The 24,876-nt window shown below is 44.3% G+C and overlaps 2 protein-coding genes across 2 annotated transcripts in view; one reads left to right on the top strand and one right to left on the bottom strand.

Annotated features, from left to right (window-relative positions):
- Window positions 1-24,876, top strand: part of T265_12771 (hypothetical protein) — a gene marked incomplete at both ends in the record, with an annotated part of 108,925 nt that overhangs the window by 4,089 nt on the left and 79,960 nt on the right. Inside the window, 2 exons of the mRNA XM_009165390.1 lie at window positions 2,941-3,017; window positions 13,438-13,632. Coding sequence (XP_009163654.1) covers window positions 2,941-3,017; window positions 13,438-13,632 — 272 coding nt within the window. The remainder of the gene's footprint in view (window positions 1-2,940; window positions 3,018-13,437; window positions 13,633-24,876) is intronic.
- The window catches only part of T265_01355 (hypothetical protein), a gene marked incomplete at both ends in the record, with an annotated part of 12,198 nt that continues 6,180 nt past the window's right edge, over window positions 18,859-24,876 (bottom strand). Inside the window, 2 exons of the mRNA XM_009165361.1 lie at window positions 18,859-19,151; window positions 19,268-19,424. Coding sequence (XP_009163625.1) covers window positions 18,859-19,151; window positions 19,268-19,424 — 450 coding nt within the window. The remainder of the gene's footprint in view (window positions 19,152-19,267; window positions 19,425-24,876) is intronic.

Here is a 24,876-nt window from a genome sequence, read left to right as displayed (position 1 = left end):
ATATATGGGGTGCCTGTGTGTTGTTGTACCTATACAGCTAGCTTTGATGCGCAATATCGATGTTGCCGGATTGATTTATCGAGCCTTCCTTCTTCAAACATTATCCTAAGGCACCAGGACCAAATTTCCTCAGTTTTCATTCATTTGCGCACGGCAGTGGTCAGGCTTATGTCTGTGAAGTAATATGGAGCCGAAAAAGGCGTGTAGGACACAGGCTTTAGTTCCAAGATTAATTTCCATCCTGTGTTACAGGACATTCTTCTGCTTTAGAAACGCTATTCATATGCCATTGATTTGTATCCCGCGTCATCCATCGTTTCACTCTTCGGGAAGAAGCCGGAAGGGAGATACCAAGCACAGTGTGGATATTGAAGTCTCCCATTACGTGCCGGTGAATATATGGAGAGAGCTTTCTCTTGAAGGCGTTAGTTTCGAGATCATGTTTGACACCATCTTGCTACTTAACTGAACGACATCAACGTGTTGCAGGTCAGAAATCTAGGTCCCGTAATAAATTGCGCGTCCCTGAGGGTCTGAGAGTATTATCTTTTGTGCAGCCAGGAAAGGAGCTGCAACGTGTAAGCCAACTGCCAAACAACTTTTTCCAAGACATCAAATTCACAGTCGCAGAGGAAAATAACGGAAAACTGGTATTTCTGGACGTCTCGGTCTCTAGATTGCCGAACGGACAGCTACAAACTTGGGGTGTATAGAAAAGTGACGCATACGGACGAAATCCTGAGCTACTACAGCAACCATCAAAATTTTCACAAGCGAAGCTGCATTCGGGCACCTTACAAGTGGATCGAGATACACCGCAGCACAACAGGATCCAACATTAAAGAAGAAAAACGCCTATACAGATTGTTCCAGAGAAATGGATACCCGAGAAATTTTATCTGAAGATCACTCAGGAAGCCAAATACGATCGATGCAACAGGACAAAATGCAAGCAAATGAGTCACACTCCCATACATAAAGAACATTGCTGAAATGATGGCAAGGCTCTTATGATAGCATAGTACAATGGTCGCTTACAAGTCTGCAAACGCTTCACGGTGGACACTATCAAGACCAAGAGGGAAATCAGACCCAATGAAGAAGAACAATGTCGTATATAGGATCCAATGCAAGGACTGTGGCAAACCGGACAAACTGAAAGGAAGCTCTCCACCAGAATACATGAACACAAGCTCGCTGTTGAAAGACATGATCAATTTTACCTCAGCTCTTTGTACACAAAGATCAGGAAGGACACGAGCGGCGTTCGCATACTGGCTCAAGCAAGAGCGAAGAAAGAACCTGGATTTATGGAAGTATGGTACTTCCCTGAGGAAGCTATAAACGAACCTATCGAAATTAATCCTATTTATCAACCACTAAGAGTAGGAGAACGCCAGAACCGCGGAGCTCCGAACCGCAAAAGTAACCAGACGAGGAAATCATAAGAGAAACAGGAAAGCCCCATTCAAATGTGCACATCGATTTGATTGGAGGAAGCCTCCAACCAATGTCCGGCGGATGCGGTAACACTAGCCGTTACAATGGAGAAAATAGGGCGTTCCATCAACCAATCAAGCTCGAGCAGGTCAGACCACAACGCAGTACCAATCAAAGCCAGGTAGAAACCACAAATAGAAGGCGCTGGTATCACCGATCAACTCAAAAGAACGCAGACCACAACGCAAAGAGGATCACGAACGGACCAACAGATTCACGAGAAAACGCTTACCCAAGTAGGAAAAATGTTTGGAGCCGATTGAGAAGTCATCGTTTCAGAAGAGATTAATAGGGGTCTTACTGATTGGTTCTCCGTCTGCCTTAAAACCTGGCCGACTTGGCGACCTGTTCACTTGGCCTGATAAAGCTTTTGTAGCAAAAGCGAAAAGTCCAAATAAAAACTACCGATTGTTTATCAAACCCTTCTGAAGCGCTAGCACAAGTAGTCAATCACGCCAGAAAATAACAGATAGTCTTAAAATGTTATGTAAACGCAGGCAGGCAGGGAAGATGTACTCACCCAACGGAGCACTGATGTCTCTTTATATGGTGACGAAGCGTTTGTAAGCCAATTGTGAAGTTCGGCGAACAGATCAATGGCCACCTGATCAACAACCAATAGCGTAAACTTTTTCGTGCCATACCGGTCACCGGAATGATGAGGGATATGCCGCCCTAGGTTGTTGAGTCCTGAAGCTATGTCCTAGTATTTGAGAAAGAGTTATTTTGTGGTCCCCTCCTTTTCGGTTAATCTGATGCCTGGAGACTCGATTGGGCAGAAGTATTGCGAATACTCTGAATACCATCTTGATAGAGCTAATTACCTGTAATCACCGTACCCTGATGCTTTGCCCGCCCTGTGCCCTCTCTCCTCACATATTTACCACATCTTAGTTTATGTTGAGCACCCACCGTTTGTCGGATTTGATGATTAGACTCTGGTTACCCATCTCCTAAAGGGCTGTCGCTACTATTGCTCAGAGGTTTTCCAAACCCCAACACCAATAAGCATATAAGTCATCCAAATCTCCGTAACGTACGCATCGCGTGCTAAGAGACGATATGCCGTTTACCTGATGTTGTCAAAATTTAGCATTAGGATATTTTCATGCCAATTCGCTCCATCCTCTGAGCTCTATTCAGCTGTTGCTTTTATGCATTTCTCCCCTTCGGAACTTGGCCTCTCTAAGCGTAACATTCGATGTCTTTTGGGGATTGAAGGAAATGCTACCAGCACCGGATAGTTCTCATGTTATCATATGTAAGACTCATTTTGAACCTGACAATCCTTCGACTATACCATCCTTCACCGTGGGTATACTTGCATTATTGCTTAACCGCTGCCTGCAGTTCCCGTTCGTCGGCAGGCTTTAGCTGAAATGCCTTTAATTTTATGCTACTCATGAGTAGCTCAAAATGAATGTTTTTACCACTATCCAGGACGACGACGCGACGGTAAAGATCAACAAGGGAAACATCCATTCGTGGAGCGGTGTGCGGACATTACGTACGACAAAGTAAGCGTTTTTTTTTATCTTGTAGGGCTATGAATAATTTCACGCACTACTAATAGTCATATTAGTTTCGCACCACTAATTTGACGCCACACCTGGACTAGGCCGCTTTCCGCTGCTCATGTGATGTGATTGCACGTGTAAGAATTTCGGACTCTCAAGTGACTCTGAAGCATATGAAGCTGTTAGCTCAATAATAATAATAATAATAATAATAATAATAATAATAAATAACGTGATTTCAATCGCTTGTTGTCATTACCACACTACGTTTTGGTTAGTCAGTGTGGATAGAATGGATTGAGCACTAGGAAACACGTAATGCACGTGCCGTTGCATCAGAATAGACGTTTTCACAGCTAGGCGATGCTTNAGCGGTGAAGGGATAGTTCTTTATAATTCCCACTTGATCTAACTTGACTGAAGCTGTGGCGTGAAAAGGTGAAGCGCTGTTCCTCGCTGCCATATGGGTTGTTAGTGGGTCACGACTCTCAGTTATTAACAAAACCCAATGGAACGTAGCGATATGTTTGTGCTTTCTATATGTGGCCCACCGACCATGGTCAATAAAAGCATTTGTGTAGTTATGGCAAGTTTGAAGCAAGGTGAATATCTATGTCACAATGGAGTCTCTTTGTTGTGAGTTAACACACCTATTTCATCGTGGAGCCTGGTTGCACTGGCATCAAAAACAGTGTATATATGGCTTTGTTGCGTTTAACGAAGAATTCCATAGCTAACTTGATATCAATATACGATCAGAGCTTGGTGACCTCATAATTTTGCCGTCTGTCAGACCATAACCCAGTCGAACCTATTTGTTGTTGCGAGTTGATGACTCTGCCACGCTCTCTTAATTTGGTTTGAGAATTAAACCCTCTTATCAAGGGTAAATGGTGATAGCCAGCTTGATTGTTCACTATCTGTATGGTGTATTTGACACGTGTCATCTTGTTTCACCAACTTAAACGCACAGCACACGTTTCATCTTGATGGTTCCGTACCATTGCACATCCAGATATTCCTAAAAACAGTAGAGTTCCTACGAAACGGTGATCTGCACAGCATTCATTCTGAACAGTACTTTTGCAGCACAGTTACGAATACGGTCCTCTCTTGGGGGAGCACCCATTGGAACGGCCAAAATCGTTGCCATTTTTTCTTCGTAGCCTAATTCATAATAAGTCGCCTAATTTCTCGGGCTCTTGTAAACATTTCCAGTTTCGTTTCAATTTATTGGCCTTGCGAAGCTGATTTTATTGCTAGTATTCGGACCTTTTGAATAGTGTTTGTCCTTGCAAATTTTCGACCAGGAAGGCCTACTTCGTTTCCATTGATAGCAAATTTCCTGAAATTTGTGTACATTCATAATTGTCATTCACAAACTCAACTGGGGGGTTTTTCGGCAATGCTGTTCTAACAGTCCTGACGCTCCAGAGACAAAGAAATGGTCCTACCTTCGCAGTTTATTTTCAACAGAAAGAATAAGTAGATGCGTACCATCTTCACACGCATCAACACCGTTGTTTGATATCCCGTCTCTAATCACTCGACTGCTATTCAGTATTGTCTGCCTTGCTGATATAGACCTCTGCTAACTTCCATAACATGTTTAAGTGAACCGATCTCAGTATATACCTTATACTGATGTCTAATCCATTCAGCGGTCGTCGCCGACTCAACCTTGCACAGGTTCTTGCATTGTCCTTCTGACTTTTCGAACCGTGGACTTACTCTAATGTTTCCGGAAAGGAAAAAATCCATAGACTTTGAAAGTAACTGGTGAATCCGCCTGCATCGGGGAGGCGTTCTCAATAGATAGTGAAAAATATCGGATTACGTCATTAGCAATGGATGTTGTACACAATACCCAAACCATTTCCTCGGGTGCATACTAGATTTTATTCGTGTTATATGCGGCGAATCGGACCAAGATCTTTCGTATATGGAACATTTTAACACTTTTAACCCGCTTTTTCATCTCCAGTTCACTGAAGGAATTTTATTCTATCATCCACAGTAAAGCCTGCTTATTTTATCAATCCAAACCCCTACTTAATTAAACAAACTCAAGGCTTAATCGTTTGCATCTGAATTTGAACCATCAGATATACGTGGACCACATGGTTGCCATGTATTATTCATAAGTTATATACCATTGATATAATGGGTCCCTGGTTGATCGATTACCGAATTGTTCGTATGGGTTGCGTAAAAGTTCTTACTAACAAACCTGTTTCTACATGATTAAAAAGGCAAAGCGTGGATGGTACTACCTAGAACATCTCCAGCTTTCTGTGTAATCGATCAAGCGAACGTGTAAACCCATTAAACATATGCAGGAACACCATGTTTTTTTTACATGAAGTGGACTATAGTGGTAGGAGAGCCCGTCATTTAAGACTTGCAGAGGTAGTAAAATACACAGACAGCGCATTTGGTGGATTGAGATCACCCTTTTCTTAATTTTTAGCTGCTAAGAATACAGAAAGTAGTCAATTTTCAGAGATAGGGTTTTCTGGAGAAGCAACTGGCAAATAGTTCGATTTCGCAATGGCGGGAGGGGGGTGGCTAGACGTGATTAGGCAGGTTTCACGATTTAGGGAGTGAGTTAGGGAAACGGAAAATTATATCTTCGACAAAGGTCTCCCGCTAAAACAAAGCAAGAAAAACTGTGAGTGGGCTTTTGCAAGTTGGACGTTAGTGAGAGTATGGCTTTGGGGCGTATTTGTCAAGTAAGCCAAAGCGAAATCGAAGACCCCATTCCAAATAAGACATTTTCATTCTACATTAGGGTGGATCTGAGATTTATGAAGAAGTTGAGCTGAGCTGGAGTACTTGCGAGCTTATAAGGGCATGGACCGCGACTGGTGTGTTTCGAACAAGGAAAGTGGGTGAGCAAGTGTTAGAACTGTTAATGGCTCCAAGATGAAGGTAAAGGAGAGACTTGGAACGGGAAAAGGAGTGGGGATACATGGGTGAGATTATTCAACTCGCAGTATTCGAGACCATCGCAGGAGAAGGATTAGATTTAGGGAAACAATGAGGATATCTATTTAAAAGTACACCAAATCCTTCTGTCATTTCTAGTTACTGAAATATCATATGGCGAGAGGCGAGCCAATATTTTATTCTGAAATACGGTTTGTCTAAATTATCACCACGTTTCCAACGCGACCGACTTTGTTTACGTGCGCTCACTAGGCTGTATGCGAATTGTGTCACAGCGCTCGCTTACTAATGGATCCTACTGGTTTCCTTATTGTCTGCCTACCTGTACTTCCGGTTTAATGTTTTTGACTGTGTCCAACGCCCAAAACTGTGCTTTGGGTGTCAGTCGATCTTTGTTATTTGGGCAACGAAGGTCGCCACATTGTGAAGTAAGGGAGGTCGTATATTAGAGGTCATTTCTGTTAGTAAAGCTTATGGAAATAGTCCTTATGGCAGTAAGGGGTCGTTATTAGGCCAAAAAAGAGAGTTTGTGCTGGGTCAGCGTAGACCAGCCGTTTTTTTTTATTGTAGAGTGTTTCCATCTTAGGAGTATTCAGGATGTATGTCGGAAAGATCGTCGTATTATGGTTTCTGTGTGTAGAAGTCGTACCTAAGGTGGGCTCAGCATACTTTCGAGTGTTACTTAATCGAGCATGGCATGCGGCTGTTGCTAGAGCGGTGCACTACACCTTATGAGCACGAATTTCGGTCACAGTGACCCGTTTCCACATGTCATTGGCAACAGTAATATGATGGACTTTGCATGAACTGATTATCGTTTCGGTTGTGTATGTGTTACCTACTTCAATCTATTGTTTTACACAGGACTTGTGACGTTCCGCTTGTGCGTATCTCGCGCTGAGCATTGCACGCCGTCATGACCGACTTTCGACCGCATTCAGAATGGCTTTACTGGACCACAAAGTAGCTCAGTGGTTAGGGCGCAAACGCATTCAGAATGGCTTTACTGGACCACAAGGTAGCTCAGTGGTTAGGGCTTGCTTGCTTGCTTCGAATCCAACCTCTGAGTCGGAATTGCCCCTGTCTAGGCTTGGGCAGCCTCGCACTATCTCAGTCCTCGTACTTCCTACCGCTGGCTTGGTAGCTAGGACCCGAAAGGTTCCTAAGGCTGGATTTCATGGCTTCAACAAGTTTTGATTCGTCGTTTTACATTTATTATGGCTGTATAGCATACTCTGTTACTCGATTTCCACATTCGCCTTTGAATTTCTCCCAAGGTTGCAAGCTCCTTACTTATCCTTGAATAAAGGCACTTTTTCTCGACTCGACAGAAGTAAAGTAAATTTAAACCTTCCGTTCCCTGTTTAGGGACTTCAACAGAGCTTCGTTTTTAGTATTGCCTTGTCAAGGAGTTTAAATCCAGTCTTAGTCAGCCACCGTTCAACTTATTTGCTGTTCAGGCATCAACTGGGTAGCTGTAGGTGTTAGTGTGACCTTCACACTCGACAGGCTTGTGGCGTATATTTTCAATTGTTTACCAGCACACCCTCGTGTGTTGTTGCTTTGACTAGTGTAAACAAAATTGTGAACATACCATCACATTATCATTCACTACAACAGCATTGTCTCATAATTGGAATAATTACATGTAGGTCCGCTGTCGAAGTTTCGGCGTCAACCAGATTTCCGAACTCTTCACTCTGTCGTTTTTCATTTTAAGACTAAGAGAAAGAGAACAGACTCATCTCTGAATACTTTTCTTCGAGGATGACAAATCCCCAGTAGATCGTGCTACTGTTGGTTCATCGACCCGTCCAATGTCCAGCTAATTTTCTTTCGGCCGCATTTTTCCACTTTGTTGTTGCTTGGACCTCGAGTCTCCATGTTCTGGCAATTGTGTGTGGTGAAACTTTCCGTGGTCTGAACACAGGGAATGGTTCAGGCTGAACGGCTTCTCAAAAAATCAATATCTTATCTAGCTCGCCTTAATTCGAGCTTTTGGCTTCACCGATCTTTTTGTTTGCTCGCTTGTCCTACTAGGGTCGTTTGAGATGTTGACTCTAATTCCCCGTCTTCGTGCTCTCTCACCAAGACTGTCGACCTGCAGCCGACATCACGCACACGGTGACTCATGCTGCTTCTAAGCCATCTAATCTAGGGCTGTGGTTCAGCTGATTAGAAGGGGCGGAACAAAGATGAACCAAGGTTCAGTGTAAAATGTCGCAAACATGCCATTGGTTACGACTCATCGTTACATTGCAAACTGTCTCCAACCAACCGTTCCTATCCGTCAGACATCATTCTTGAATTCCCTGCAGTGATGCATCGCTGTCTTGTTGGTTGTTTACTGCTTTGTCGTTTCTGTTCACGCCAATTTTTGCATCCGATTGACGAAGTTTGTTCGTTTTATTCCATAGCCGACTAAAAAGACACGTCGCCACAAGTAGACAGTGACTGCTTATGACTATCTGCACTAACTTAAGGTACGGATGGCACAGCAAGAGCCGAAATCCTTACGTTTTTCGTTGGAAACTGAAGTTATCAAAGAAGCCTGATAACAACTGAGTACAGCTATTCACGACAAAAGTGTGACAGCTAGTCCCGTTGTATTACATCGAACTAACTTTTTCACAGAAAGCAGAGTGCTCATCCTAGTGAAGCCAGGTTGACAGAACTTACCGATAGGGCAGTTGGATAACAGAGGTACTTATAAACTGATGAGGTCCTGGTATCTGGAAATCCCGGTCTTCGAGCAAACTGACATTAAGTGTCAAGGTCAAATTCAGCTGTACGACAAAACACTTATGTTAGTTGCACATTCGTCCGTTCGGCGAGTACAAGTGACGTAGGGTAGAGTTGCTACGGTTAATAAGAATTGTCACAGCTTTTCAGAGCCCCTCGTCCGGTCATCAGTTCTGTCAACCTGATGTGCTTGGGGCTTTTGTAGATATGGCTTGCACAGTCATGCGATTAGTTTAGCGGGATCACAAATCAGACTCTTATTGCACGTGGTCTATCCCTTCTTGGGAATCAAATCAGTCATTAAGAGATCATCATCATCATGGACAGCACGGCATCAGTGTTCAACACCGATGCTTCGCTGCCGTACAACCATGATTTATTTGAAAGCCTTATTGTGAAGAACAGAGTAAAGGTGGATGAGGAAGGAAGGAAGTGCTAGTTTACCACAATCATTCCGAGGTGCCCACACCTCCAGACATTCACTCAGGCAATCTGGATAGAAACTGACAACAAGAACGTCACTGACATCGGTTGGCAGCCATATCTTGTAGTGCCTCCAACCAGGCACAGTGGAGATCAAGCCGTCCCCATCCTGGCAATCGACAGCACCCAAACGTTTTGTAATCTCCTTCATATCTCTCTGTCAGGTCAAGGGTTGGCCACCTCTCTGCTTCCGCACCTGTGAATTGGGCACGGAAACACCTCTCTGTTCTACAAACGATGGTTTGCACACGGAAAATATGGCCTAACCAACGCAGCTTCTGGTGCTAGACACATTCTTCAGTAGACGTTCCCGTTGCACAACCGAAAACTCGATTTCTAATTGTCTCGTTAGTGATTCTCCGACACCGACCCACACCAACTATGGTTCCGAGACAGCAATTGCCGAACACCTGAAGACGTCTCAGGTCCGCTGCTCGAACAGGCCAATTCTCAGCCATACAACAAAACAGCCCGCACTGTAGCTTGATACGTTTCTTGAGATTCAGGGGTACACCACTTTGACGGCATAGGCTTCCCAAATTCGCAAACGCGATCCGGGCCTTGCAGATTCGTGCATTCACCTCATCTGTCACACTACAATCAGAACCAGTACAACCTCCAAGGTACGTGAAACGCTCCACAACTTCGAGTGCCCCTCCCTGGATTGTAAGTGACATGTGCACGAGCATGGCCTTACACTTTACGGGCGCAAAGTGCATACCAAAGGATGGGATGATTTTGTCAGTTCATACAAAAATACCTACACCTTCTCCTCCTGTTCGAAAACGAGAACAATGTCGTCTGCGTATTCCAGATCGGCAAGGTTTTCGTCACAGGCTATTTGAACGCCGGGGTTTTGAAGACCTTTCAGCGTTCGTCTTATGATTTCATCGACCGCGAAGCCAAAAAGAGTGGGCACCCTTGACGGACATCGCTTTGTGTCCGGAAGCTTAGGGAGGACTCTCCGTATACTTTCACACGTTCGGAAGTATGATAATACAAGTGTTCATAAAACTCTGGGAAATTCCTTGATGGACAAACGTGTTAAGGAGAACAGACCGGTCAACCGAGTCGGATGCGCCTTGGAAATCCGGGGATGCTAAAATTGTGGGTCGTTTGTACGTATGGCGTTGTTCTAGCGCCTGAAGTAGCATAACGATTTTCTCAACGCAACCCCTATCAGGCCAGAACCCCGCTTGCTGTTCTCGATTCATTGTTTCACGAGTCACCGTAAGGCAACGAAGCACAAGAGACGCCAATAGTCTCGTTCCAACCGGGGTTAGGTTGACCCCCCCATGGTTATCACACTCACCACGGACCCCATTTTCAAAGTGGCCAAGGTAGCAACTGTTCGAAGTATTCGGCCCACCGGTCGAGGCGTTCTTATTTATTCGGGATGTTCATTCCATTTTGATCTTTGATGGCTTCGCTCACAGAGGCTTTCCGTGGACTGGTCGTGCGGATCAGCCGAAATAATTTCCGGACATTACCGGTTTCTTGGACCTCTTCCATTTCCTTAGCTTTCTGTATCCACGAGATTCATGTTCGGCTCGCACGCTCACTTTCACTTGACTTCTGATAATTCGTCGGCCAAATTATCTTCGTAACCGGATGGAACATTTCTCCGAAATTTAAGCAGCACCACTGCTTAACTGGTTAGAGCGCGAATTTACTGACCGGAAGGTGCATGGTTCGAACCCGACCTCTGCATCTCGACTTCCGCTGTCTAGGGTTAAGCAACATGATGGTATCTTAGCCCTCGTGCTTCCTTCAGGTTGCATTGCACCTAGGAACTGGAAGGGTGCTACAGCTAAAAGATTACTATCTATTATTGTGCCACTGTTTGGTTCGATATCCAGTGCTTGGGCCGGGAGCGCTGTGCCACAGGAGAACGATTAGGGTCCTCAACTTAAGCCTTTGACTCAAAAGCCTGTCCGCAAAGCAGCGGTGTTTGGCTGGAAATGCAAGTACATTACCATTTTCACGGAACACATCGACATACATTTTACAACCCCCAACCTGGGGGACTAAGATACTGTGTTCATCAGACCTCTAACAATTGACCTACCTGAAATGAGAGACTGTGAGTTCCTCGCGGGCACCCCCCCAGTATAGCCTAATGGGTCGCTGAGGTACACAAACCGTCACACCACCGTAAGATCCAATCTCTTCGTGACGGTGTCTGGCTGCCATGCTCCCCGAGGGATTCACGAGGGCTGGGATACTGCCAGGTCCCCCAAGCCTAGACAGGGAAAGTCGAGATGCAGAGGCCGGGTTCGGACCACGGACCTTCCTGTCTATAAATTCGCGCTCTAACCACTGAGCAATTTCGCCCCAGTCATTTGGAATATCTGAATGTTTATACTGACAGTGTTTTGTGGTTGACCCTGATATGTCTCTATACTTTGTATAAGCATGCCATTCATCCTACACTCACCAGTCGGAAAAAAACTATTGGCGCATATGAGCCACCTGGATACATCAAATGGGCTGTAATTACAATGATGTTACGTTCCGTTCGGTATTTCAAACGTAACGCCTGTCATTCTTGTCTTAGAACACGTAACTAAAAATAGGAAAACGGCATCAACACACCGAATGTCAGCTTCCCAATACTTTCGAGGGTGAGTAAAAGGTGATCAGGACAAAATTACCGCGTCGTCGTGGTTCTCGGTCTTATATCAGCTAATAAGTGACCCAAAGGACAGTTCCGGGGAGCTGATAAAGGTCTTATATCAGCTAATAAGTGACCCAAACGACAGTTTCGGGGAGCTGGGATAGGTAGCTGCACATTGGAGGTGGAGCTGATAAATTGTGCGTAAATACAGCACTGTCAGTGGACTGTTAAGTGGGGGATTGGGAAGGGAGCTATGCATTGAAGGCAATAGCTTGGATGCATGAGTGCCATTGGGGGCGCGACTGGGCCATGCCTGACAATGTCTCTGACCACTGATATGGCCCGTTTCGGGGTTCCCATCCAAGAAGACGGGAGTGTCCAGCGCAGCTGAGTTTGCTGGTAATGGCTTTCACACTTCGCTGCCAAGTCATTGTTTGATCGCCTCTGCATCATGCTCACATCATGTACATTATGCTCTTTCGGACCAACCAGGAATATCATGGCTTTTTTTAGGAATATAGCTCTAGGTCACCGCAAACTATGAATAGGCTTCAAGGCTTCGGTATCACATAGCCCACATATTTTGAGTATTATTAATTCTGATGGCTGGAACAATCCCTACAGTTTAGATCTTTCGGTTACAGAAAAACTCTTCGGTTAGCCTGGCCTGCTACCAATACCAAGAACGGTGCAACAGCAAATGCCGAAAGAAAAGCTAATTCTTGTTTTCCCGCCAAACCTATTTTGGTGAAGGTCACAATCACATGGGAAATTGAGTACATACTGATGAAGAGGAACTTCGCTCCCTTCAAGCTTCAGCTTGATCGGCTTTTGTCTATTATCATTTGAGTTATTGTCACTTTCGAGTAGTGCGTTGATGCTGAATTTTGTATCATACGACCTATGTGAAACACAAATGGGACATGGCTCAAGCTGGAATGTATAGCTGGTTAGGGCGGGGGATAACACATATCTGTTTCGAAAGGAAAATTGGTGTTTTTCATTTCAAATCTAGGTTCTAGGTAATGAGGTAATGGTTCTAGGTAATGAGTGTTTTCCACACCCACCTCAGAACTGAAAGGAACTGGTGGTTTCTTTTTCCAATGGGAATAAAATGGCGTTCCATCTGATGTTAACAACCTTAATCATTTTCCGAGATATGAGGTTTCGAATTGTTGCTCAGTGTCTCCCATTGGTGTAAAGTGTGTTTCCTGGTCTTAAAGTGAAATCCCGCCTTCCGTGTCAACGGATCACGTGCATTCATGGAATTAGATCAATACATGTTTTCTTGTTGAGTTCCAGTGGTAGTTTATTTTGAGCACCTGTACGAATCTTTTTAAGGCAAGTGAGTTAATTTCATTCTGAGACGGTTCGTCTGTACTGAGGACGTCCTCAAATCCAGTAGGAAAATCAATAACCTAATGCGGAGCAATTGGCGAGATTTGGCGCAAGTTTCTTTTCCGATGTTCAGTTTGGTTGCAGGACGTGATTATGATCTCCGAATTTATACAGTCAGCTGTCCGTCGATTAATAATCTACCGTATAAATAAAATGCTTGGATAGATTAACCGGTGACCCATATTTTCTTTCATTTTTTGACAATTTTTATTCCCGCCATTCTTTTCATAGCCTCAAGCAACAAAATCTTCCTGGTGAAGAAAAACCTCGAACTGTATCCTATCAGGTCCTATCAATACTCATAGAAGAGCCTATAACGGAAGAGCGATCGAGAGGGCGTTCGAAGGAAACTATCGTCAGTCATGTCACAGTTGTTGTGCTCTTCGAACCAGTCTTCCCAGACATGCTGACAGTGCATGCGGGAAAGTGAGTGACCGTGTTGGACTTCCTTTTCTTATTTCCAGTCCATAATCGAGATCGAACGCCATCAGCGAGTAGGGGCTTGTGGTGCACTATAAGGTACATGTTTTTAGATCCACTTAGTGCTGATCGTCAAATAACGGTTATAGAAGTTTCTTAAAACAGACGAGTTGCATGAATCGGGTTTGAATTTCATAAATTTTCGCTTCTGTTACCAGTTTTGGGGACTAAACTCGGTTACTTTAGTAGTGATGAACCTAATTACACAAATGCCACTGACCGGCGGATGTGAGGAGTTAAAACGTGCGTGTGTATAGCTTTTGTCAATATGTAATAAATAGTGAGGCGTTGTTTTCCTGCCCAGAGTTACTCCACGCAAGGTATGATTGTGCTGTTGCTAACTTGTCTAGTACTTGCCACTGACTTACCATGTCAGATTGATGGTATCTTAGGCTGCATTTTAGCCAGACACGTACGGCTCTGCACAGCGTCTAAATGTAGATTTACGAAACGTGCCACGGGTATGTCACATAAAAACATCCGTTTGATAAGCATCATGTGTTAAGTGTGTAAACTATCTGGAAGTTTCGGAGCAAGGCTACTGACTAGAGATGTACACCAGAGGACTGTAGGTGATTTATCCACCAAAATTTCAACTTTTCGATTGAAAGCTCTCCTTTTTTATACTTATTTTAAAATGCTACTTAATTTTTTTGTCGGAAAACTCTATCCGAAGCCGTGTTTTTGCTCCATCAGCTTGGAGTTTCCTTCAAATACTGTTTTCAAATGCAGTTTCCTCTGGGAGAACACAACCTGGCTGCGTCAGCGTTCAGGCTACTTGTAGGGGTTGTAAACTGGTTCCCCATCTCATAACGTAATGCATGATACACAGACCACTTTGTACTGTTACTAACGATGGCCATTATTTAAGCTCTTGCTCTGTTCCGAAGCAGTGGTTACTTCATCGCTGGAGTTTTGTTATGGCCCCTATTTCTGTACATGGCTCAAGATCATAGTCATGGAATCCTGCCTTTTATGCGGCAAATGCTATTCTCCAAGACTAGCCCGGTTGCTTACCAGCGGTATGCATTCCTGGTACTAAATGCTGGGTTTGACAGTTTTACTCCGCGTACTAATGATTGGTTCTATGGCTTATGTTTATTACATCAAACCATGAGATGTGGGGTCAATGTTAGTTGGTCTGGCTGCTTAGTCAGCGCTAAGAAGAATTAAAATTATTAGTGAGTTGATTCTCTCAAAGATGGTCCAGTTATGTTGCTGTCAGTTAAGCAGTGTCATAAAAAATGCTATATCCCTGCCCTTCAGAAGTGAGGTTCAGGTGATCCAATTCAATCGAAAAGACTTCTTGGCGTATTGCCCAAATGACGTGAAGTTGATAAAAGTAATATAGTTAGTCCACCAATACCTGGACAGACTGGGTACTAAAAGCTCGGACGAAAGATATGAAAAGGTGGGATGAACAAGGGGTGCACAAATGGATTCTTTTATCCCAGTGGCCTTGCTGCACGTCTATGTATAACTTGTAGTTTTCTCAGTATGAAATGTATGGATGTGTAACACAATGGTGGAGGCGCGCCCCTTCTTTTTTTGTTTATGGCCTCCTTATTTTTCGAGTCTTAGCTCGGGAACCAAGGATGACCCACTGTCACTGAACCTGCTATTATATTTCTCATGCTTTTCCACGATGTTCTTAGTCGTCGACCCCCTTGATTTCTTGCATTTGAGTGAAGCGTGCGCAAAACGTCTCTAAAAAGACTTAGGTTGCGCTGGTATACGTAAATCGTATCTTATTAAACACTGAAACGCAGGTTTTGAGTGAGCCGAGTGCTCTTCAGTGTAGTTTTTCAATTGTGCCACCAAACATTGGCGGTGACGCAACCAACGACCATCGAACACTCCACACCGATAGGTCAAGTTTCTCAATAGTGTAGCAGCAGTGCGCGCATATTGGCGTTGTAAAAAAAGTTCAGCTGTGACATCCTTTCGGTGCCTAGCTGCCATGCCACCCGAAGTAAGCACAAGAATTGGGATGCTGTCAGGTTGCTCAAGCCTAGACAGGGGAAGTCGAGAGACAGAGGTCGGGTTCGAACCACGGACCTTCCGGTCAGTAAATTCCAACTTCAACCACTGAGTCATCTCGCCTCGAGTGACCAGTCTCCAAACTATACAATCGTTCCATATAGATATCGCTCTTAAAGATTATTTGCTTGCTGACGTTCTGAAATGCCGTTTCCATAAGACTGTGAGCAGAACAAATGCTGTGGTTACATTTCGGTTCTGGTCCTCGACACAGTGTGTGATGTGCTCTGGTTTCAAGGCAGTGTGCGTTCGCACCCAAAATAATCCACACTGTACTTTTTTCTTGCTGCTGTGCTGCTGACGGTTAAACACAGGACTGGACAACTCGGCCAGCGCATTGGTTGAATCCGGAACGAGGGCAGTAACTAGCATTTTCGTATTACAGCATCTGGCCGACACCAACCAAATGGTGAATACGGGGCAAGGTTTTCACGTGATCTGCAAAAAACCATCTGACTAACCCTCACTAATCCACATCGGACCATCGCAGTGGCTGAACCGACTGCCATTAGGTTGCGTGACCCTGTTTTTTCGGCAATACCGTTTTTTTCTACGCACGCTAGACCTACAATGGTCTATACTGGTCCTCGAACCACATTTGCGTACCACTGCACATGCCGATAAACACGTCCACGATGGACCCTGGCAGCAATGTCCCTAGTCATCCTTTTGGTGATCTGAACCCAGCTGTTGTATGATCGACTACCACTAAGGTCAACTGTCTGTTTTCTATTCATTTCGATATAACCTTTGAATTTGTAAATACGTGATGGGTTTTTTCGGGAAAAAATGTCAATCTATACGTTTTTCTTGCGGCATAAAATTGAAATATTCGGACTATTGTGATTCAGTTGATTTATTTTTTCGTACGTGTACTGATAAGACGAAAGACACAATTCGGAAATTAACCTTGAATGTGGTCGTCAATGCAAACTATGCATATGCTACTAGCGCTTCCAGCTGGGCATAATGAAAGGTCTGTCTGTTACGCAGTTTCGGTTGCTCTCATTCCCTTAAGCAGACTTCCGGTCGCAGACCCACTGTAAAGCTCCAACGCCGAAACTGGACTGTTTGCTGCTGCCAGCAATATCTTTCAAAGTGATGAGCAAGGAAGTTAGCGATACCAAACTGTTTTTGGGAAGGGATAGTTGTCCGCCGCGAATGCCCTACCTGTGCCATTACCATCATCAGCAATGTTGTTTCAAAATTCTCATAGGATTGATACTCAGGTAAAAGGAGGAGTATTCGGACCACGATTGGAAGGCCCGAAGACCCCATACCCCCCACTTCCACTCTGACCTATTTCTGTTCTCGATGCCACGCTGTTGTTTGTTCTCCGCGAACCTTTCAGCAGCAGCGGTTCGGAATAGAATACATCACTCTCTTTGGTATACCGTGTTTGGGTTTTCCTAGCACACTTCCAAGGTATCATATCGTAGTAATTTTGTTGGTCCGGTGATTGTGATTCGTCAGCAAGTGCTTGCTCACGCAGCCCTACGTTGCATACATGGCGTAGCCAGCTAACACGTGCTGTTCTACAAATTATTGGTGATGAAATGCTTAGATGTGCATGTGATCTTTGGATCGCAGGGGCCAGGTTTGGCAACCGTAAACTAAGGCTGCTGTTACGATTGTCTCAATCACGGCCTATACAGGTGCGATTTTACGCAGACCGATCCCATAGAGTTCCAAGGGGATACCCGACCAGTGAGCATTTTAAGGTAAAACTTTGAAACACGTACTTAAATTAGTGACCACTGGCTTTCTTAATGTAGATTGTCCGGAACGCTGATGGTTGAACAACATTCCGATTTCTAGATTTTATATTGCTTGAAGTGTTTATGTCATGATTGATTCCGGAATTGATCGAAAGCGGAGATATCAAAGTCTTGGTGAGCTCCACTAGCTTTGGGAAAAAACTTGGACGGTTCGTTCTAAACTCTCGCACGACAGAAGTGGTGGAATGCAGGACATGCAGTGTTTGTCTAAGCTTCCTTTGTTTGGGTATGTTGTGTCTACGATGCTTTTTCGAAATAGCATAAAACAAGTCTTGTTTACCGGCAGTCTGCATTGTGTTAAACTGTGTTGCCCAAACATCCAGCGTAATGTTGCTCTCACTATAGCCCGTTTGGGTCGAAATTCTTGTTGATGCTCTCGGATTTGTACCGGAGTTAGGTGTCACCGTATAAGGATAGCTGATAGGCCTGCTGTGGCGGTTTTAAGACTAGCCTCCCCTATTTCTTGAATTTTGTCGTTCCACAGTGCCTCTATCTCTCCTACGTCTAGCTGAATCGTGTACCCATGACCATTCTGGCCATTCCGCTTGGAAATGGAGTTTCCGGCGTTGCGTCACGCTGTGTTTATCCCATACCAGCTACGGTCAATGCCTTCCTTTGAGGCTGTCCATTGAACATCATATAGTGAGGTTTTGCATGTTCTTTAACCTGTGGCTTACAAAGCCTTTCTAATATTCAGTAAGAATCTTGCTTCTTGGATTTAACGGCCAAATTTTCCGAAAAGCCATGGAAGAGCAAAGCGTGGTTTGAATTTGTGTATTCTGGAATGGAGAGAAAACTCGCTCACGACGGATGAACTGATCACACTCCATAGGTTGCGCTGGCTTAGCCACGTGCTCCGTATGCCATTTGACCGCATTCCTCCAAGAGCCCTTTTCGCACAACCGCGTGAAAAGTGAAAACGAACCAAGGAAGTCCAGCAATGACTTGGCAACGAAATTTGAAAGCCATTACCAGCAAACTCGGATGCGGTGGTTATTGTTGTCTCCCTGGATGGGGACCCCAAGACGGAACACATCAATGGTCAGACATGGTCCAGCCGCGCCCTCAATGGCGCTCATCCACCCAAGCTGTTGCCTTCAACGCATAGCTCCCTTCCGATCTCCCCAATTAGAAGTCCCTGCATTAACGCATCAGTTATATCAGCTACCTCCACCAATGCGCAGCTATCTACTCCACCTGCCTAAATCATTGATGAACGAAACTGTGGAAGCTAGAACTACTGTACGACAAGTACGTGATTTTTACAGCTGATGACGATGAGAACTGAGCTTCATCATCGGTAGTTCTGTCAGCATCGATATTCAGCAGTCTGCTACCGCCAGGCAGCACACCACTACTCGTTGCATCTAAACTCAGTATTCCTGAGGAACAATTGGTTGTCGGTACAACGCTCCAAAATACGACCACAGTTATAACAACCCTTTGCCTTCGAAATATATATATCACCAAGGTGCAAACTGAGGCAATCTACTTGTGAGGTACACTCTCCAGCTAGAGCGGCAATCAGGCAAGTGGGTGGTGAGTTCTTGGTAAGAAGTGTATTTCGCTTAGTCGAAACTGCAGTAGGTTTTTGAATCAATAGACGCTGTAAATAGAGAATACTTGGTAATCTGACTAGTGTCAGTTCTTATGGAGATCGCAAGATGTGGAGTCGCCAGTTTAATCCAGTGAAAAAGTCTCGGGTGAAGAGCTGTGTAGCATGCTAACTTCACTTCAGGCCACAGCAGCATCTCTGGAGTCACTTGAGGTTCGTAGTCGATAGCGTCTAGGATGGGTAGGCGCCAGGAACTCGTTTTCTAAATTCGGATCCCATATTCGAGTTTCACAAGTGCAGCAGATGTCTATTGGTAAGATATCTAGAGTGTGCACACCAGCGGTTTGTTGGCCAATCTGTTTAAGCTTTAAAGGTCATCATGTCTTCAGAGTTCTGCCAGCGAGGCTGCGTTGATTAGTGTTAGACTCCTAGAGTAGTTAGCCTGTTAGGCACCTCACACCCCATGACCTCGAGTTCCAGGAGACCGGAATTATCATACCTCTATCCAGGAATCACCTTGGTAGACCACAGTATCGTTTGGCGGATTGCTGAGACCCGTGAGCCGTCACAATACGATGAGATTCAGCCTCTTCGATGCAGTAGTCCATTTCTCAGGAAACAATGGGGACATAGTGAAACGACAGTTACAACGTTGAAGAAACGCTGTACCAACTAACTGTGAAATGATACATATTTTTAATAAGTGTAAGCGCATCAGTCTTTCGTGCCGGTAGACGTATCATCCGTTTTTCTGTTTCTAGTTGTCATTCGAAGCTGCAAGATACAAACCAAATATTGGTCATTCCTATAGAAGTTTTTTGTAGGTGCATCCTGTTTGAGCGTGCTGCGGCACAAACTCATAACTTCAATTGCTGAGTAGTTATCGAGTAAGCTCCGTCCATAAGTCGAATACAACTGGATCATTCTGGTAACCCAGACGTGAACAAATACTGAGGTCCCGAAGGTTCCGGACTACATCCAACGCATTCGTGTCACTGTTGACCTCGAATCATCATTCGAGACTTAGCATCACACCGTAGGTGATGTTCTTGCTTCATGGGGGAACCCGAAGTCGACAAATCAAATGGACCACGAAAAAAATCGCAGTTTCCGCTTTGCTTGATGAAATATCTTGAAAAATTAGCCCTACATAGTCTCCCGTATTCATTGCCCATTTGGAGAGAATCATGTCTATAACAGATGCAACTGAGGAGGAAATACTCTGAAGCGCTATAGACGTGATAGATTTCCTCAAAAGTGACCCACTTGATGCAATGGCCATTCAGTTAGTCCTCAGAAAGAAGTATCGTATTTCTGTTTTCACAAAAGACACCAGAACAGAGCAGGAACCCCAAGAGTTATTCTATTCGAAAATTGGAGGAAAAACAAATCTGTGAAAAGCAAGCAAGAGTCATTCCAGTTCATGAATATATTAGTGAGATTTTGACCCTTCGATCTGAACGTTTCCTGAAGTCAGTTCTTGATCCAGTTAATTACGACGACGGCTCGTATCACATGAAGATATTCCTAAAATCTTGGAATTTGCTCTGGAGTTCATGATCATAGGTAATGTAGAAATTGTCGGTCTCTCCTCCCCCTCTTTTGTAACTTTACGGAATAATTTTGGAGGAACTGCTGAAGGTCACTGTTTTTGGAGCCCATTTCATTCTCGAGGTTCGGCCCTTTGTGACGTATAATCAAATCACAAGCTAGTCTATGTAGTCACTGGTCTTGTGATGTATCCTCTGTCCTCAAAATTTGACGGTCTTGGCTAGTGTTTGTGCCCCATGTCTGTTGATATAAATGTAAGCTGAGAATCAGAGAGGGCCCGAATACTGTGCAACGCATCTTCCCCTTGTTCTCAGCAGTGCACAATATAATCCGCCAATGAACACTGGCTTCTCCGGTGATAAATCGTCAGATTACATTTCTGAGCATACTTGTGACATTTATCAATGACAGGTCGGGGGCTCATTGCCATCAGTTGCTGAACCGCATAAAATTCGACAACATTTTAGCCAACTGGGTGGCTAAGTCTCTAACCAATTTATTGGAGGTGCATTGTCCGACCTACCTCTGGGTTTTCAATAACTCTCTTGTAGGCTAAAGCGACCTGGAATTATCTATTTCAGCTTTACGGACTGTACAACGTCCTTGCGCCAGCAGGATACCACTGCTGAATCGTACGTCCACAGTGTTGCTCTGCCGAGCGGCCTTCCGGACCACTTCCTACAGCTGTTTTTGAAACTTATTTTAGCCAACCAACATACCATAGGTTTCATATTTTGAGATTTTATCCCAGCACAAATCTGCTCTCCTAATTCTGACATTCCTCGATTGATCACGTATCTGTTACCCACTTACTATTCATAGAAAAATAACGATGCAACATTCCGCTATTAGTGCGAAAGAAACGGAACCAGCGATTGCTTTTCTTCCACATTCAGTCAGCCTGTACGATTAGGGCACGCAGGTCAAACGGACAGGCTTTACAGTTTGTTAGAAAAAAACTTCCACAATTAACACAACATTAAGAGTTTGCGGTACAAGCAATGAAATCTGCTGCATAAAATGACCTCTTTGTGGCTCAACTTGGGTGAAATCAGTAAGTGTTTGACTTTTGATAAAGACCGTTATTTTTACGTCTTAGAACGGGTCTGATTTAGGTTTAGTCACACAATGAGGTATATTCCTGTGTATCTGGAATAGGGCCTGTGATTTTTTCTCCCCACGGTACTGCATGAGTACTGTTTGTCTCTTAACCTTTTCTCGTAAAACTGGGATTGGGAAGTAATTGGGAATTCCTGTTGATCTCTGAACTTGATACGGTATTCGGTTTTTTGTTGCAATTGCGTCTTTGAACACCAATTTATCTGTTCACTAAGCTTTGTGCTGCTTGTGGTCTTGGTAAATTTGAAAATGGAGAATAACGATACTTCAGAATTCACCAACTTTCACTACTGATTAAACAACTGCTGGAAGGGTAGCCCTATGCAGAATGTTAGATGGGCCCTCTAACCTGGTTATATTCTAGCTCTTAAAATCGTTACCACAGCCTCTAACATGTTTTCTTCTGTAAGTCTTAGCTTTTAGCAAACGAAGCGCTCTCTATCTGACCAGTTTGGTTGATCATTATCAGATTGCCACAACAGAACTCTTCAACGTTTCTACCGATACCCTGGGGATGAGTCCACTTTTTATAATCTTGGAAAATCACTTGAGTAGTCATTAGTCCGATAAGGCTAGCATCCTATTTTCTTATGCAAGATACATTTTGAGTAGGTCACAAAAGCTAAAAGACCTAGTATATAAGCCTCATTCATACACAAACGCAGACCAGCTTCGTAAATGTTCGGTTTTTTACAGCAACCTGTACACTATCATGTGGAAGTACGGTGATCGGAGGGTGGGGGCTGGGGCTTCACATAAAACCCCAGTCGAAGGAACGCTGTTGTTGAATCTCCGGGCTCATAGTTCCTCTTCAGAGAGGTCAGGTCGGATTAATTCCTGTAGTAACTGCGTTTTTTCACCTGGGTTGCGAGACGTGACGTTGTCTTCTGTTTTGAAATTCGATTACATGTTATCTACTCGATGTAAACAAACTCGTTTTCAGAGTTTTATCCACTAAGGTGCTAAAAGCACGTGTATTTTTCTCCTTACTACTTCAGCTAATAATATTTGTGCTGATGGCCCGCATACGGCAAGTCTGTTGCACCCGATGGCCCACTTTACCCACATAGGTTGACCTCTGGGCTCTTAATGCTCTGGACAGTAGGATCGATAACGTGACCTGACTGCAACGAACTGCCCCCTACTTGGTGAGCCGAAACATGAGCACAGCTTGTCATGCTTTCCGTGCAGCTTCTGACCGCTGTCCTATAAAAATACAGTATCATCTGAACAGAAATTCGGTATATCCGTGTAATAATTTGGCTAGAAAATATGTATAAAAAATTCCGCAAATCACCTCCATATAAAATTGCAAAACGGTGCAAACTGCAATTCATGTTCGCCGAAACATGGCGATGTATCTGTCCTAAGCCGACCTTATCGGAACATCGTATTTGGCAGTCACAGATTGGAATGACATTCGCCATTACAACGTCACCTTTGGCAACGCTCGTTGTGTAATTATGAATACGTTTGTTTGTTGCTACGTGAGAATTTAGAAACATGCATCTATACTGCGAAACGGTGAACTCGGTCGCTTTGCATGTTGAATGCCGGAATCCAGGCTACGTCCTTGCCTAATGATTCCCCCACCCGTGAATTGAACTAGGAATGGTGACGCGTATAGAAGTGGATGATTTTCACCGATTCGGACACTTGTCTATCGAGATTTCCAACTGGGATGGAGTGGATTCGTATTCGGCGGCATAGGCTTTTTCGCAGAAAACTAGCCAGGCCGACCGTAGAAGTTACAAGGACAAACCCTGTTAACGGGAGTGCCGACTATCCCCACAGTTTTAACCATCCATTATCTAGATTTCCGGGTGTCAGTTATAGTCTGGCAGTGCACTCTCTGCACTTCAGATCGTCTATCACAACTTTACACAGTAAGCCGGTATGCGGTTTGTGCTGGAGTGTATTTGTAAACAACTACATCCCCCTACTCGGTGCAAGCTTCGGGCGTGAGGGCAGAACCAGACTGAACAGCGCGCTTGGTTGACGTTTCATGATTGTCAGGTCGTGTGAGGACAAGCAAACATTTGAAACCCGCGATGTACCCCGGGGTTCCCGCATTACTCGTATGCCGCCGCATCCGGTGCACGCATTGCTAGCTAGTTAGTGTTAGCCAATGATCGGGTTAGTCCGTTCGACAGTAGTCACAGAAAGTCACTTCTAGTAATACTGTAGGCGTAGGACTAAGGAATATCCGGGTAGTTAATTTCGGACCCACACAAGAGATGTGAAGAACGACGTAGTGAGAGTAAACATAGCAGAATACGACACAGTAAAATACGTTTCGGTGCCACAAGTACAATGCATTTGACAGACAAATAACCCAAACCAGACATTTGGAGTGGCGGACCACATTAAGCTCCTCCATATTTGAGCCTTCAATACGGCGTCTTCTTTGACCTCTATTGTACTGTATGTGATTGCTAGTTTATTGACGGGTTATCCATAGCTAGACCCAGTGTCCATTCCTGCGTAGCAGAACAAAGCTAACTGCGAACCTGGCCTGTCTGGATATATACGATTAATTCGTCTGACAGGTGGCTGAATCGGTCTTCAGGGCTCCAGCCTCGGTAGAACAGTATAACCACTTCTTAAGTGTATGGGCTAAAAGAAAATGGCGCAGCGCTGAATACAGCTAGTGTGGTCGTCATTCGAATCTGTAGTTTGGAGCCTTGTGTTAAAAAAACTCCTTTTCCAAATGCGACGTTTACCCTGGTCTAGCCTCAACAACAGATGTCACATGTAATGGCTTTTGTGCGATGACATTTTATTGCAACTGATCCCTACATTCCTGCATGACGATCAATCCGGACATGTTGCAACCCACCGAACACGCAATCTGTGAGGGTGGGATAAAGAGCAATACTCTCAACATCACTCAGTTGTTCGACCTTTTCTAGTCATTTTTTGACCGGCTTGACAACGGATCCCATCCCTTCCTGTTCCAAATTCGTACTCTTTTATCCGTGTGCAGTGCGTGAGAGAGGGACCTGATGCTGGTCTATCGCAAGTATTCTGAAGGGCTTACACCTCCATGCACTCAGTAAGACAGTCGGAAAAGAAACCGACAGCAACAACGGCGCCAGCATAGATCGGCGGGCATTTATTGGCTTTATATATATATATATATATCTA

Source organism: Opisthorchis viverrini (assembly GCF_000715545.1).
Source record: "Opisthorchis viverrini unplaced genomic scaffold opera_v5_14, whole genome shotgun sequence".
Taxonomy (NCBI): Eukaryota; Metazoa; Platyhelminthes; class Trematoda; order Opisthorchiida; family Opisthorchiidae; genus Opisthorchis; species Opisthorchis viverrini.
Note: the sequence above shows the minus strand (reverse complement) of the source record. Positions and strands in the feature narration are given on the sequence as shown.